The sequence below is a fragment of the Apiospora hydei genome (genome assembly GCF_038363865.1).
Source record: "Apiospora hydei strain CBS 114990 chromosome Unknown utg000002l_segment0_segment0, whole genome shotgun sequence".
Classification (NCBI taxonomy): domain Eukaryota; kingdom Fungi; phylum Ascomycota; class Sordariomycetes; order Amphisphaeriales; family Apiosporaceae; genus Apiospora; species Apiospora hydei.
The window spans coordinates 4,554,147-4,569,135 of NW_027117361.1; the positions used below are offsets into that span (position 1 = coordinate 4,554,147).

General features: G+C 55.6%; 5 protein-coding genes across 5 annotated transcripts; 2 read left to right on the forward strand and 3 right to left on the reverse strand.

Moving 5' to 3' along the window:
* Positions 1-2,511: 2,511 nt before the first annotated feature.
* On the forward strand, positions 2,512-3,447 carry PG997_001414 (uncharacterized protein; the record flags this gene model as incomplete). Its single annotated transcript, XM_066805729.1, has 1 exon — positions 2,512-3,447. The coding sequence occupies one exon, from the start codon at positions 2,512-2,514 to the stop codon at positions 3,445-3,447; it is 936 nt and encodes a 311-aa protein (XP_066675502.1).
* Positions 3,448-4,010: 563 nt separating this feature from the next.
* PG997_001415 (uncharacterized protein) lies at positions 4,011-4,388 on the forward strand (the record flags this gene model as incomplete). Its single annotated transcript, XM_066805730.1, has 1 exon — positions 4,011-4,388. One exon carries the CDS (start codon positions 4,011-4,013, stop codon positions 4,386-4,388), a length of 378 nt encoding a protein of 125 aa, XP_066675503.1.
* A 2,957-nt stretch (positions 4,389-7,345) lies between these two features.
* PG997_001416 (uncharacterized protein) lies at positions 7,346-8,738 on the reverse strand (the record flags this gene model as incomplete). The annotated part of the gene is made up of 2 exons (XM_066805731.1): positions 7,346-8,656; positions 8,691-8,738. The coding sequence occupies 2 exons, from the start codon at positions 8,736-8,738 to the stop codon at positions 7,346-7,348; spliced, it is 1,359 nt and encodes a 452-aa protein (XP_066675504.1).
* Positions 8,739-10,100: 1,362 nt separating this feature from the next.
* Positions 10,101-11,088, reverse strand: PG997_001417 (cyclopropane-fatty-acyl-phospholipid synthase; the record flags this gene model as incomplete). The annotated part of the gene is made up of 2 exons (XM_066805732.1): positions 10,101-10,720; positions 10,833-11,088. 2 exons carry the CDS (start codon positions 11,086-11,088, stop codon positions 10,101-10,103), a joined length of 876 nt encoding a protein of 291 aa, XP_066675505.1.
* A 1,460-nt stretch (positions 11,089-12,548) lies between these two features.
* On the reverse strand, positions 12,549-14,526 carry PG997_001418 (uncharacterized protein; the record flags this gene model as incomplete). Its single annotated transcript, XM_066805733.1, has 4 exons — positions 12,549-12,726; positions 12,794-12,905; positions 12,992-13,685; positions 13,762-14,526. The coding sequence occupies 4 exons, from the start codon at positions 14,524-14,526 to the stop codon at positions 12,549-12,551; spliced, it is 1,749 nt and encodes a 582-aa protein (XP_066675506.1).
* Positions 14,527-14,989: the final 463 nt, after the last annotated feature.

A 14,989-nucleotide genomic window follows, 5' to 3' on the forward strand; every position in this document is an offset into this window, starting at 1 on the left:
CGTAGGAGGAGGGGCAGCAGAGCACGTTGTTTGACGCAAGACCAAGCCATGGTAACAGAGAAGATTATTGAAGATCATTGCGAGTACGATGGGCTTGTGCAGACACTAGAGGCCAGCGTTCTTCCCAATGAAAACGAAGCCGGGCCTGCTAGTGGCCATCTCTGCTTCAGAATAATAAGAATTGATCGTGGTGCAGCCGAATGGCTGTACGGGGGCACTGGACAGCGCCTCCAATTGGGTCCCTGGAATGGGCGACCTTCCTATGTGAGAAGGGAGGAGTCTGGGAGTCTCGGGTCTCTCTACTGTGTTGCAGAAAGAATGGGCTGCTTTTACCTAGGTAGGGGGTGGACGGGGAGAAGGTAGACACTCTTGACACTGTATGCAGGAGGTATTGATTGATTGTACCATTTGGACAGCACTAGAAGGCCGAAGGCAAGAGACCCAGTTCTGGGTCAATGGAGTCATTGGAGCGATCCTGGGTGCCCCCTGCAATGGACCCCCCCTTGTCCTGCCTCCTCCCCCCACCCTCCATTACCACCCATGCCGGCCCATTGAACACCCAAATCCATTGAGAAAGGAGAGACGTTTGCTTCGATCGCCCGTCTTGTACCCAAGTACCACCACCACGCCGGGGGGCTGCTCAGCTTTCGGTGGTCATCTCCCGTTCCCATTAATCTATCAGGCGTTCCCGCGCAACCTCGCTCCCAGTCCCTCCATCAAGTCTGTATGGTGGTTCTGCTAGTTCAACGATCTATTCTTGAACTCTGCCCAGCTATTCTGCATCAACTGTTCAGAAATCACGAGTTGTGTGTGTGTAAAGCCACTGTATCGCCTTCATCGAGTACCCTGACCTTTGTTCGGAGCGTCCTCTTTTATTCCCACTTGCCATCTTCATCGGGCTTGTCCGCGGCTTCAACCACTGCAATTACTATTCCATACTTCTGCTACTACTGCTACCATTGACACTTACTTGGATACCAAGAAGAGTGTGTGTGTGTGTGTGAGAGAGAGAGAGAGACCACGAGACGTTGTTGCTTGCTCTGGTTACCTGCACTGCCTAGGCTTTCGTCATTCATTACTCAACACAGTCAGTCCGACTTGGTACGACTAATCCGTCCACCGCACGACACACGCACTGCATACGTACCTTTGCACCAAACCGCGAGAGAAACCAGCGAACGAACGAGCGAGTAGAAAGCGCGCCGTCTAAACTGTTACTACAGACCTATTACCGCCCTTAGATAATACCAACCCTCCCTGAAGCGCAACCCGCCGACATTTCCACTAGATCGTCTCGAACACCGGCCCAACGCCCACATCCGATCTCACCAACGCTTGCCTCGTCTGACGACGCTCCACACCCGTCATAGGAGATTTGCCAGAAAGCGGATCCCCTCAACTTCCTTTGGCGGGCTGTACTTGTTGCGAATTCTCTAGGGCCGGCCGTGCAACGTATGCGCAGCCCCAATTGTGTGTGTGGTGTATCGCTGCTGCTTCCCGGTTCTTGAGTCTTGAGAGAGAGTCTTGGCACTTGGCTCCCTACCCATCCCCATTCCACGACGGTTCTAGTTCTTGCTGTGCGCCGTAAATCAGTGGCCGCCCGCTCTTCTCTCCTTTCACTCGCCCTACCGCTCTGCAGCGTGCACGGCATAGAAAAGTGCTAGAAGCCCATTCTTTCATCGTCCCTCGTTCCGCTACCCGATAAGCTTTCGCCCAGAGAGAGTGCTCGAGAGCATCACTAGACCAAAGCATATCTGCCTGTCCATCTATTCAGGTTAACCTCGCCGCTCCTTTCGAAACTCTATTATCGGTCCAGTCCACCCCCAAACACCTGTCGTCCAACCCACGGCAGTGTACCTGTCTACCTCGGGGCTATTACCACCCACATAAGCTCGACGTGCCAGCGGAACTTACCTCAGATCCCTCCAACTGCCGCCTCCTTGTTATTTCGAAATTTGGACATTTCCGGAACGCCATAGACTGTCGTGAAGGCCCAGTTCACATTCGACCCAAGTCTTAATCACGTCACTTCTTCCTCAGTGGTGTTACTTCTTTCAGCAAAACCACCCAAGCAAGCATCTCACCCTATACCGGCTTGCACCACCGCCTGGGTTACTTTTGCAGACAGTTACCTTTTTTGAGACAAGCATATGCCGGCGTAACTCAGATTTCGTTTCGTTTGGAGACATCGTTCTGTTGATACCCGCACAGCGTATGCAGCAGCCACCCGTCGTTTGCTATAGCAACACATCACTTCTTCAACAACCTCTTGAGGATATCCTGCAAGTAATGGGTCCGACGAGTTCTTTGTGGCTCTGAAACAACTTGTCTCTTCTTTTTACAGGGTACCGCTTGCCCAAACGCACAGCAACACCGAGTTTGCAACCGCATGGGCCGATAACATTAGTTGAAGTGGATTTGTCTGCAAACATCCCGTTTGCAGTTTTGTAATCCGATCCGAAGCGAAGAGAACCGCCCTCTCGCTATTTCAGAAACCCACCGACTGAAATAATGGGAAAATCCAGACTGCGTGGAAGCTCTCCGACATACCTGACCCCGTCTCCGAGGGCAACATCACCGTCTTCAGTCTACGAGGACTGGGACACCGAAACCGCCATGTCTACATCCCGCCCTGCCAGCTTGGCTATCCCTCGTACCGGATCACCGGCCGCCAGGCTGCCCTCCTTATCCGAAATTCTTAACAACACAGCTGCCCCGCCGTGGACGTTAAGTGCATTCACTGCCTACCTGTCACAAAACCACTGCCTCGAAACACTCGAGTTCTTAATAGAGGCCGAAAGATACTCCGCCACATATGTGCATTTGGTGGATTCACAGCAGCACATGTCTCAGGAGCAAATAGACACGCTATGCTCTGCATGGGATAGAATGATGCAGACCTATATCACACCCTACGGCTCGCGAGAAGTCAACCTACCGGCACCGGTCCGCGATCGCTTATTGGCCCTGAGCCAATCTCTGCCAAAACCGCCAACACCGTCCGAGCTCAACGAAGCCGTTTCGATCGTCGAGGAATTGATGAGCGACTCGGTTCTTGTTCCCTTCTGCCAGTCCGTAACGATGGCAGTCGCTGAGCAACAGCAACAGTCTGCTGACGAGAGTCGCGAGGGACGACACAGCAGGTCGCGGTTGAGAGTTCCCAAGGAATCATTCTCACCGGACGAGAGCTCGCACTCTCCCAAGAACACGTTCCTCCCTTTGCTTACCCTTGCCCGCAACAGCATGCATAACCGTTCTTCATCGATTATTGCTGCCGAGACCGCAGATGCGGATTTGATCACGGACGACAGCAGCAGTCCCAACTCAACACCTGGAGCCGAGCCGGTGACACCACCGACCACACCTCCAACGTCGGACTTTGCATTCAGCACGTCACCCAACGGGCTGCAACGGGCCATCACGGGCAACAGTTGGGGAAGAAGATGAGCGCCAAGCTGGGATTGAACAGAAAAAGTCGATCGATGCGTCGCTCACAGCCGACGAATATGCCTTCGGCCACCAGCGCCGATATGCCGCCCCCACTACCGACCACCAGTTCGGAATCCCCGTTATGAGGGTTACAGGTCACACCATCACACGAAATCACTACGAGCACTACGACTACGTTCCTTGAGCCAATCGATAGGGACGATATTCAGGTATCCCCCCGGTCGTCCTGGGAGGATCCCCATCCGGGTCAGCGAATCCCTATACCCGCGAAATCCGACAGTGCTCCTGAACATGCTCAGACTGCTCCTAGTAGTTTAGTGGGTGGTGTGGCCGCAAAAGGCGATGGCCCACCCTCAGAATGCGGCCCCCATATGGTGCGCCGTACCACTCGGCTTCGACACCGCAATACGATGCCCAAGCCCTTGAAGATCCCAGCAAAGGTTCCAGAGGAGCCGGAATCTAAAAGCGCGCCCTTGGTCTCCTCACGTCCAATCGAGTTCCTCACGACAACACCGCGACTGTCAGCAACCGGGGCTCAGGCCTTAGGCCAAACAAAGACGATGGAGATTGACACCGACACTGAAACGGATGTGGGCACTTCAACCGACCCATCGGACTTGGATGAGGCCAAAGTGCCCGAGTCTCCGTCGTGTCTCCTCACAGACGTATCAAACTACCTGAGCGTCCATTCCCAGCTCGAAGAAGACGATACATCTGTCACAGTTGTTGATTCTGACGCGTACAGCCGTACGAGCTCCATGGAGGATCTCTATGGCTGGGAGGCCGAGCTGGACCGCAAATTGGGTTGCGGCATGTCAAACCCCGTCCAGGTTTGCAGATGCAACCACTTCGAATACCGCCGTGCAGACGGCGCCAAGCGCAGCCTTCTGCATCGTGTTTTCAACCTTCCCACGAGCCGCAGAGGCAGCCTGAGTTGAAGACTACGCATGGTTGGCGTAGGAAGAGAGAAGTACAAAAGAAACTGCATTATACCAAGGACACACAAAAGTACAGGAAAATATCGCACATTATTGAACGGCGTTTGGAACCCAGGCCTGTTCTGGAAAATGGACAGGCCTGGGCGGTTTCGATTCAGAGCCATTAGGGAATAACATAGACGGGGCATTCTGGCAGCATTTTTGGGTCATGTTTATGGCGAGGCGTTCACGACACATGGAAAGGACAACCTCCATGAATGATTCGAATCATTTGATTTTGGCGATGGATATCCCACGCTCCCGCTACATGCACGGGAGCAGCATTGATTACTTGAGAGTATCACGAAGCAACGAGTCATTGGAGAGAGAGACAAAGAGGGAGAGAGAAAGGGTCTGCCGATTACGCAATTAGAGCCATGTGCCCTTCTGGATCCTTCACACACGGCTTCGCACCCTTCGAACTAGACAAGAGAAGGAGGTTTCGAGCCGACCCACACGAAGAGACATCAGTGTGTGACGACTGTATCATGGGAGCGAGCGCGTTTATATGGAAAGACTAGCTGCTGCTACTTTGGGTTGATTTATAATGTTTATATGGCACATACAAATCCTTTTTCAGAGGGAAGGGTTTATGTACAGAACCTCAAATGACAAAACACTCGAACAACTCACGCCATGACTTCACTCGTACCAAGAACCGTGATGGAACTAAAACATGCTGTGTTATCTTGTGATATTTTACATTCTAAGTGCGGTTGACCACTTTCCACCCATTTAGTAACGACAGGAGTGTGGATGGCTGAATGCCTTATTATAATCAGGCACTGACTTCTCTAGCTGGAGACGTCATCCAGACCTATAGACGGAAATGCATATTTGTATTGTATGATCGGCTATTGCCAATTCTCCTCAATATCAATGATGACGAAATGGGTGCATTAGAGGGCCTTCTGCTTTTACGACGGCTTTGCCATTAAGCAGCAGCAGCAGCCCCTTTAGAGTTATTTTCTAGCTTACCTGCTGCGTCTCTAGCCAACTTGTTAGAACGAGATCGAGGCAGTGAGCGGTGAACCAACGAAAGAAGAAAGGCGGACAGACAGGAGATCGGTCGGTTTTATTAAGATTCAGCTGATATATTCGCCTCCTGGCTCCTTCTCCGCGGGAACTCCAATAAACCCCTAACCCCCTAACCCGGGCCGCAGCGGTACGGTTGTTTCGCCGGACGACTCCGCCTGCCCGCGGCCCCAGGAGATTGGTCGGGTCCCGAAAATACCTGGACCGGTGCGGCATGTTGGGATGGATAGATGGATGGATAGATGGATAGATTGGCTGTATGTGGTGAGGGATGGACTAATCGTGAACGACGTGATGATCTACGAGTGATCATGGCATCCCCTTTCCAGGCCCTCACTTTTCCTTCCTCTATCCATATCCTCCCTTTCGCTTCGGCAGTGCCGATTCGAACCATATATCTTTGCTATATATGTGTAGTCGTGAATCTATCTCCTGACTCTGTCCGTGCTTTGGAACTTGCCTAGTCGTGGGCAGATAAGAGCTGTGGTTGACTCCAGCACTTGCGTACTGTCAATTATCGCCACTGCTGCCGCTCAGGGGAATGTCAACCCGTCTATTGCGGACTCGGGGTCACCAGTTACACTATCAGTCAATCGGTTTCGGTTCAACTTCCGGTGCATCTAATGTATGCACTGCTGTAGTCGTTTCCAGTCGTTTCCAATTCGCCGTTGTTTCTTGTCTGATCGTGTCAAGTAGTATGCGCAGTGGTGGCAGTGCTGCGTTTCTGACGATGCGTAACATGCGTTTCGATATCCTCTCGCCCGATATCTTTGATGCTAGTGTAAACAGAGTTACTACGTCTGTTATTCCAGCTAGGATAAAACGAAACAAACATCATGTTGGGATGATTTCCTCCCCTTTCTCTTCCTATCTGTCCATCTCTCCTTTTTCGGGGAGGCTGCCGCCGCCGCCGCCGCCGCAGCGGTACCCCGTCCCGCGGCTATCTCCGCGGAGAAGGGATGAGAAGGAGCAGGAAAAAGGAGATCGCCGCCACCTGCAAGTATGTTATCGCAGCCTGCTTGCAGCTGCAGCTTGCAGCGTCCGTTCGTTCGTTCGTCGTTCGGGGAAACAAACATCCATACGGGACGAAACGAGATCCGAAGAAAAACCGAAATTTCGCCTCCCTCCCTCCTTCCACGGCCCCCTTTGGGCCTACTCGTGACTTGGTTAGCGTCGATCGTTACACCTCGATGGCGGCTAGCTACTCAACCCCCCGCGCGCCGTGCCCGTCCGCCGCCGCCGTCCATGATCGGTTGATTCGGGGTGCTTGGCGGGTGGCGGTGGCGGGAAAGAGACCAAAGAAGATGGGACGAAAGGGGAGATCCCCGGCTTGGCGCTGGCGGAGAGTGACGGTCGCAGGGGGAGCTTGGAGAAGAGACGAAGACGAAACTAACGGGATGGGGGCGAGATCTGGCTGATCCGATGGACAGCGGCAGTGGATGGCCTGCCCATCATGATCTGGTGGTGCAATGCAAGGAAGGGACGATCGAGGGGATGGGTTGGGACTTGGGAGGATCGAGAGAGGATCGGGGAGGGTCGGTTGGGGTCTGTCTTTTATCTAAAAAAGAAGCTTGGTTTTTCGTACCGAGTCAGTCCGGTTCGGTCATCCCAAAGACGTCATTACCTGATTTCTGACATGAGTGTGTACTATGGCCGAAGCTGTAAACAATGTTTCATTGCTTGTTTCTGCCCTTGTGTTTCGGGTATGTAGGCAGATCTAGATCAGTAGCTAAATGTAGGAGCAGCAGCAGAGCAACGAAGCTTGATGCCAGATGGATGCGATAGCCTCCTTCTCACAGGTCTGGGCACAATAGGAGGGCGTTTTACTAGTTGTTTCATTGAAGCGTTGCTAGATAACCATCATCTCCAAAGTAGAGTCTCTGTTATGCAAGTACGCCGCGTAATTCTCGATTCTCACGAGACCTGCCAGGGACGGACCACACCGTCATCACCTGTGGTGACGAGCATCTCCTCGACGCCTCGCCGCTCAGGGGGCACTCCAAGTCGTAGCGCTTGCACCAGGTGACATGATTTATCTCGAAAGGACCATGGCCGTAATCTGTAGTACCCAAAACCTTCCATGTCGTAGGGGGCGGTCCTTTTGCTTTGCTGTCGTTCCTGTTGCCCATGTGTACATCGCCGTCAAGCTCTACCGCAGCCTCGTCATGTGACGTTTCGCTGTCTGCAGCTGCTGGCTCTTCACCATATACAACGACGACGCCGTCGCTGCCTGTACTCGCTATCCTTGCCGAGTCCGCGCTCCACGACGCCGAGTAGACGTCCCTCGTGTGCGCCTTGGGCAGAGTGGCGGTGCATTCCCACTCCTCCTTGAGGGACCTCCGCATCGTATTCGGTATACCGCCCAAGCTGCCCCAAGCGTGCTGTGGCGGCGGATTCTCCTCCTCGTCGTCCTCTTCCTTTAGCGACCACAGGCGCAGCGTCTGGTCCGCACTCCACGTCAGCAGGCGCGGGAACCGGGTGCCCTCGGGCTTGGGCTCCCACTGGAGACCCCAGACTGTGCCCGCGTGGCCCTCGAGGACGGCGACGCAGACCCACTCGCCGTCGCCGTCCTCGCGCCAGATGCGCACCGTGTCGTCGTAGCTGGCGCTGGCCAGGACGTCGCTGCTGTAGCGACCGCGGCCGCTGCGGGCGCCGTCGGGGCACCAGGCGACCGCTTTCACGTCGCCGTCGTGCTCGTTGAGCACCGCGACCGTCTCCCACTCGTCGTCGTCCTCGTTGACGCCCACGTCCTCCCAGATCCAGACCGACTTGTCGCGCGAGCAGGTGGCGAGGTACTGGCCCGAGGGCGAGAAGGCGACCGACTTGATCTCCGAGTCGTGGCCCTCGAGCACCAGGGCGAACTCCCAGTCCTTCTCGGCGTCGTCTTTATCTGAGGAGTCGTCATGGTTGCTTGTTATCTCCACCTCGAGGTCATCGCCCGTCGCCTTTTTCTCCTCTTCCCAGCGCCACAGCCCCGCGGTCGAGTCGAAGGAGCCAGATACCAGGCATAGCTTGTGTGGGCTTAGGTTGGGCTTCCAGGCGACGGACCGCACCGAGCGCGTGTGGCCTCCGCTGAGGGTGCTGTGCGAGGTAAGGGTGGAGAGCGAAAAGACGGTTGTGGACTTTTCGTGGGCAGTCGCGATGAGGGGGGAGGGTCGGATGCGGTATCGATTGCCAGGCGCGGTCGTACAGCTCTGGTTTGAATGGTGTAAGGGCAGTCAGCTTCACGGCGGAGGTTGCGCCGGTGCTTGGGGGCTCGGTATCGGCACGAGGCATTTTGAGGGCTGTAGTTGCTGGGTGCGGGCGTCGCACTGCCCTATTCGGCTGGGATGTGGCTAGTTGCTTGGGCTGCAGCAATGGGCACAACAACTGTTATGGAAGCCTTCTTGAGATTAAGAGAAAAGGACAAGCGATTTTCAGCAGTTTGCATGTCACAAGTTGCAGGAGGCCCCGATAGCGCATCGCCAGCTTTACTGGCAGTTTTTTTGATAAGCTCTTTTTCTGCGCTTATCTGCCCGCACCCGGACTGACGTATTGAGGGGTCTGGCTCCGAACTATTACCCTCCATCTCCATGGGGAAGTCGCAGGAACCTTACAGCTCGCATAAATCAAAAGGGCAAACCACCCAACGTACAGAATTTATTGTCAATTTATTTGCATATTCCTATCTCTCCATCCATCGATACCCTTGGGCTCTGTTGAAGGAGGCGCTGGTAGGAGCAGTCCATGTGTCTGGCAAATCCCGAGCATGCTCCTCGCCCGAATAGTTACGAGCCGAGTGAGGATCACCCCTCGGCTTCTCCGTGGTTGGCTTTGAGAAGAATTTGCCCATTGTGGGTTTTGTCTGTCGCTTGATATGTTGCTTGGTAATGTATGAAGTTAATGTTTGGCAACAGTAACTGAAAGTTCTCGAGACTGGTAATTTGTACTGCGGTGTGTTTGTAGCGATCAAATGCATCTAAGCATGGGTAAAGGGGGCAACGTATATGCTAACTCACTGGGTAAGACACCCTGCAACGACTCTCTGCAAATTGAATGATGCCTGCGTATACGGACAAAGCATGGTATTCAGACTGTGAACAGATGACTGGTCCATGATCATGTAAGTCAGGTCATTGCCTCGACGATGTGCAAAGCTGCTTGTCACTGTCGAATGTGGAGGCCTCAGACATCGTCGAGGCGACAACATAATAACCAACGGGGCAAAATAACCAGTTGGTCACCTTTTAAACACCTAGGCAGATAATAGGCAACGAGGGCTGGCGGCTTTGCAGAAAATTCGTGTTGCTACTGGGAATCACGATGATGCATGCTACAGAGGATCTTGCAAGAACTCGACACAGCCATCACGACCAACCGTAATGATCACATCCCCTATGGACTTGGTCCGAAACGCTGCCTCGCAACTGGCAAAGTAATACACCCACTTCCTGCGGAAGGCCTCGATTTCCGCCTTGCTCATCTCTCCTCCCCTCGCCTTGCGACTGCCTACCTCTTCCTTCTTCTCTCTGCCACCGCTCTTTCCTCTCCAGCTCCTCCCAGACCGCCGCAGCTCCGGCAAAATCTTCTCCTCAAACCCTCTCAAAAAGTTCCGGCACCAGCACCGCAACGCGCGGGCGTAGTGCGCCCCCACGCTGGTCACATCCTCGACCACGAGCCGGCCCCGGGCCCCGCGCCGGATCCCTCGACGAGCGCCGCCACGCTCGGCAGCTCGCCGCCGGGGAACACGTAGCGGCGGATGAAGTCGTCGCCGCCGCGCAGGTAGGCCTCGTAGTGCGCGTCGCTCATGGTGATGGACTGGAAGACGGCGATGCCCTCCGGCCCGTCTTGCAGGTACCGGTCCATGCACCGGAAGTACGTCTCGAGGCACTCGTGGCCCACGTGCTCGAGCATCTCGATGCTGACGATTTTGTCGAACTTGGTTGTTGCTGCTGCTTCTTCCCCTCGTCGGCCTCCTCCTGCGGCTGCTGCTGCTGCCTTGGTAGTGACGGATAATGCTGACAGGACTTCGCGGTAGTCGCACACTAGCACCTGGACTTGGCCGGGTGAGAGGGATGACGCCGTCACGCGCTCCCGGATCAGCGATGCCTGCTCCTCGCTCGGCGTGATGGTGGTCACGTGGCAGCCCGTCTCGCGCGCCGCGAGGATGGCGAAACTGCCCCAGCCGCCGCCGATCTCGAGGACGTGGTCGGTGGTCTTGATACGGGCAGCGCGGACAATGTGCCGCAGCTTGCGTTTCTGCGCCTCCTCCAACGTATCTTCGTCATCATCATCACCATCACCATCCGCGTCGTGATGATTCACCGTCTTTTCCGGCCTGTCTTGGCTTTCTGGCGCTGCCGGCCTCCGCCGGCTCCCGCCACAACGGACACGAGTACGTCATACTCTCGTCCAGGAACGCGGCGAAGAGGGCGTTGGACAGCGAGTAGTGCCGCACAGCATTGAGGCGCGCCCCGGCCACGCCGTGGGCCTTGCGCAGCAGCAGAGCTGCGGGCCCGACTACGGACCACCCGAAGAAGGCGGCGTACGCCGTTTGCTTGGTCCAGGCCGTCGCGGCGCGGTTCTCGGCCAGCAGCATGATGACCAGGAAGGTGGTCAGGTCGGGCGAGTCGACATCGCCGGCCATGTAGGCTTCGGCTAACCCGAGACTGCCGGAGAGCAGCAGGCGGAGCCAGGCCGTGTTGGAGTGGATTTTTGAGTCTGCCCTCGAGAGTCTCGAGGGGTCTCAACAAAGGTGGCTTCGTAGCTGCCGCGTGTCCGTTCCCAGTCCCGTTCCCGCTCATGTGCATATGCTTCGACGGCGGCTTGGTGCCTCGGGTGATGACGGTGCCGTCAGGTTCTTCGATTTCGATGTAGCCGACCTTCAGCTCCTGCTGCTGGCTTAGCACGAGCCAGCGTGCCCAGACTGCGAGCTGAGCTACGACATGTTGCCGCAGTTGTTGTAGCAAGGACAATACCATGTTGAATAAAGCGAACATTCTTCTGTTACTAAATAGGGAGAGGGATAACCTTAACCTGTAAATATCGAAATGGAATGAGCGAGGTATTTATAAACATTACATCTACAACCACATCCAAGAGACCAGATCTCACACCACTATGAACGCGGCACAGCAGCTGAACATGTCTACCTTCGTAAGCTATCGCTACCAACAAGGTTACCAACACAGCAATGATATACAGTCATGCTCCCTGCTCTGTCTCCTTATATTCCTCTCTTGGCCATCTCTACTGAGAAGGAGGCGTGGGTCTGCGTGACAGCTTCAGACCCACGAGAGCCTTGTCCACAAGATCAAACATGTAAAACATCGTCGACATATGCAGTTCTGACAGGCGAGTGTCGTATCAGACCACGCTACCCGTGAGACAACACACGTATGCACCTGCAACTCTAAATCGAGGCAGCCGTGTCTACGTACGGGAGATGGCCAATCAGATAATAGAAACAGTCGGTGTCCCAGCCGCTCGGGATACGGGATATGAGGGGAACGTCGTAGTGTTGTTATACGGATAGATCTGCAGGCACATATCCAACTGGACTTAGTGCTGAGGGCGGCCCATGCCAAGAGGCGGAAGGAAGGAACCAACTGAAGGCCGACGCCTCAGTTGCGGGAAAGACGATGGATGGCATGCCCAGTTCCTTTTCTGAAGAGGAGAAAAGGCTATCCTTCGTCCCGCTGGTCTCGGGTCCCTCGGCACCGCAAAAGAAAAGACGCGGCTCGGCACGCCTGCTGTTTACAGTATACGAGATATGGGAATTGGGCTAGCCCCGGGCGTAGTTGAGTGAGAGCGCCCTAGTACGGTAGTATACCTGTTGACCAAGTAATCAATCACTATGATTAGCTGAGAGCGGGTTGAATTTGACCGGGGATGCGTTCCTGGAGGTGTTGGCTCACTCGCTGGATTCTCATTCGCTCGCCCTAGGCTGGAACGGGACGATCACCGAAGCGGCTTGTGTTGAAGCTGCCTGCCTTCATGCAATCACTCCGCTGGACCCGAATGCATGCGTGTACTTGTGTGATTACGGCATCTGAGACATTGACCCAATCATCCGATCAACTGACCTAGTCTACTTTCTATGTATGTCTAACTCCATATCCAGCTCACAGTCCGTAGCCAACCCGTCTGTTTGGGCTCCGGCATGTCGGGATACAGGTCCACCTGTTCCAGCGCGGCCAGCAGCGGGATACTGTCCAGCGACACGACCTCGGTCTTCTTGAGGAACTTCCAGATGAGGTAGGCGCCGAGCACCAATGGGATATCCCTGATGTTGGGGGGTCTCGGTTAGTACGGGAGGTTACGGTTGGTATTGAATGGCTGGGCAGACTCACAAATAGGATGAGACAAACTTGGCTGCGTCCCAGTTACCCTTGGTAAAGACGGTGAAGCCGCTGGTGAAGAGGATGAGAATACACATGACAAGCGCCACGCATGAACTGTAGACTATGAGAGAGAGTGCGTGTTAGTAACTGCAATAGCTCAAGTAACCAAGATCCCACACAGAGTGCATAAAGGGTTATATAACTCACAAGTCCACCAGTTGTTCCACGGCAGCCGCGACGCGGGTATATTCTGTCTCCGCATGCCGAGCTTGAGCCGGATGTGGTTCAGTAAGATGGTGCACCACGAGACCAGGACGCCCGCAGCGGTGAGATCGACGAGCCAAAAGAAGACAGTCAAGGCGCCATTAGACAACGACATGAAGCTGAGGAGCATGAAGAAGCTGAAAAGCCCCACACAGACGTAAGGCGTACCCCAGCTCGTCGTGCGCAAGAAGATCCGCGGCGCCTGCTTCTTCAGCGCCAGCCCGTAGAGCACGCGCGTGCCCGAGAGCAGGCTCTGGTTCGACGCGGACCAAGCCGACGTGATTACGACGGCGTTGACGACAGACGGGATGGCCTTAATGCCCGCGGCCGAGGCGGCGATGACGAAGGGGCTCTGCGCCGCGGTGCCCGACGCGTTGCCCAGCCGCTCGTCGTCGCTGGCCACCAGCATGCCCACGATGAGCACGGCGAGGACGTAGAAGATGACGATGCGGGCGAAGACGCGCTTGCAGGCCCGCGGGATCGCCCGGCGCGGGTTCTGCGCCTCCGCGGCCGCCATGGCGATGGACTCGACGCCCGCGAAGGAGAAAACGGCGCCCGTCATGACGCTCCAGTAGGCCAAGAACCGGCCCCAGTCACCCGAGGCGATGGGGATCAGCTCGACGAACGGTCCGGGGTCCTAAAGCACACTACAGTCAGCACGAGTACAGGCGCCTACATACATAGATATGCATGTTATGAAGGAGTGATCTCACCTTCCAGTACCTAAACCCGATCCGTTCGGTTCCGGGTATACCACCGAGATTTATCACCAGCCCCAATATGATGAGAAAGACCACAAGCACGATCTTGATGAGGGCAAATATGAACTCAATCTCGCCAAAGACGCGAATAAACGCAAACCCGACCGCCGCGGTCAGCACAATGAACACCACGATCCAGACCGCGGGACTGATATTCTCGACCGGGTCGAACCAGTACGAGAACAGTACACAAATAGCCGTGATCTCGGCGGGAATACTAAGAATGTTGCCGTACACCAGGTTCCAGCCGGTGGCGAACCCGAGGGCCGGGTCGACGAAGAACTCGGCGTGGCGCACAAAGGCGCCCGTGACGGGCAGCAGGGCCGCGACCTCGCCCAGCGCGAACTGGACCGCGCACACGACGAGCCCGACGGTGGCGTAGGCCAGCAGGGCGCCCAGCGGGCCCGCGCCCTGCACGGCGCCCCCGAGGCCCAGGAACAGGCCCGTGCCGATGGCGCCCGCGATGCCCAGCATGGACAGGTGGCGCTGCTGCAGGCCGCGGCGCAGGTCCTGGTCCTCGGCCGCCGTGACGAGGTCGCCGTCGTGGTCCGCCGTCGCGGCCGCAACAGCAGCGGTACTAGCGGCAGCGCGCGGAAGGAGGCCACTCTCACCGCCGTCTTCGGCGGCGCCGAGGTCCGCCACGGTGGGCGCGCTGAAGGTCCCGTACACGGGCTTGCCGGACGGGGTCGACGACGGCGAAAGGGAAGAAGACGCCATGGCGAACGTAAGCTTTCGCACGTGGCCGCGCAACAAACTTTGTTTCTTCTTCTTCTTCTTCGAGCAGACGCGGCGAGGATCGCTAGACGAGGGTCTTGGATTGGATGATGGACTAAGCCAAGCCAAGTCTTTTGGGAGGAGGGCAATCGGCCAAATCCTCTGATAAGAAACCCTTGATAAAACGAGCCGCTCTAGATATCCATCGTATTTACGCCGACACTATACTCCACGGTAGGCAAGTAGTCAGACTGCGTCAGTCGAATCAAACGGGGAAAAGAAAAGAAGAGAGCCCTTGTTCCCTTGCTTATCTATCGCCCAGGTGAGACTCGATGGTGTGATTGAAGTGATAGTGGGGCCGGACGCAGCAAGGACACCAATTGCCGCACCCTTCACGGAGATGAGCCCGGAATTTACCATCGGTGTCACTACAGCAAGACAAGGCGTATCGATAGTCTCCTTGGTT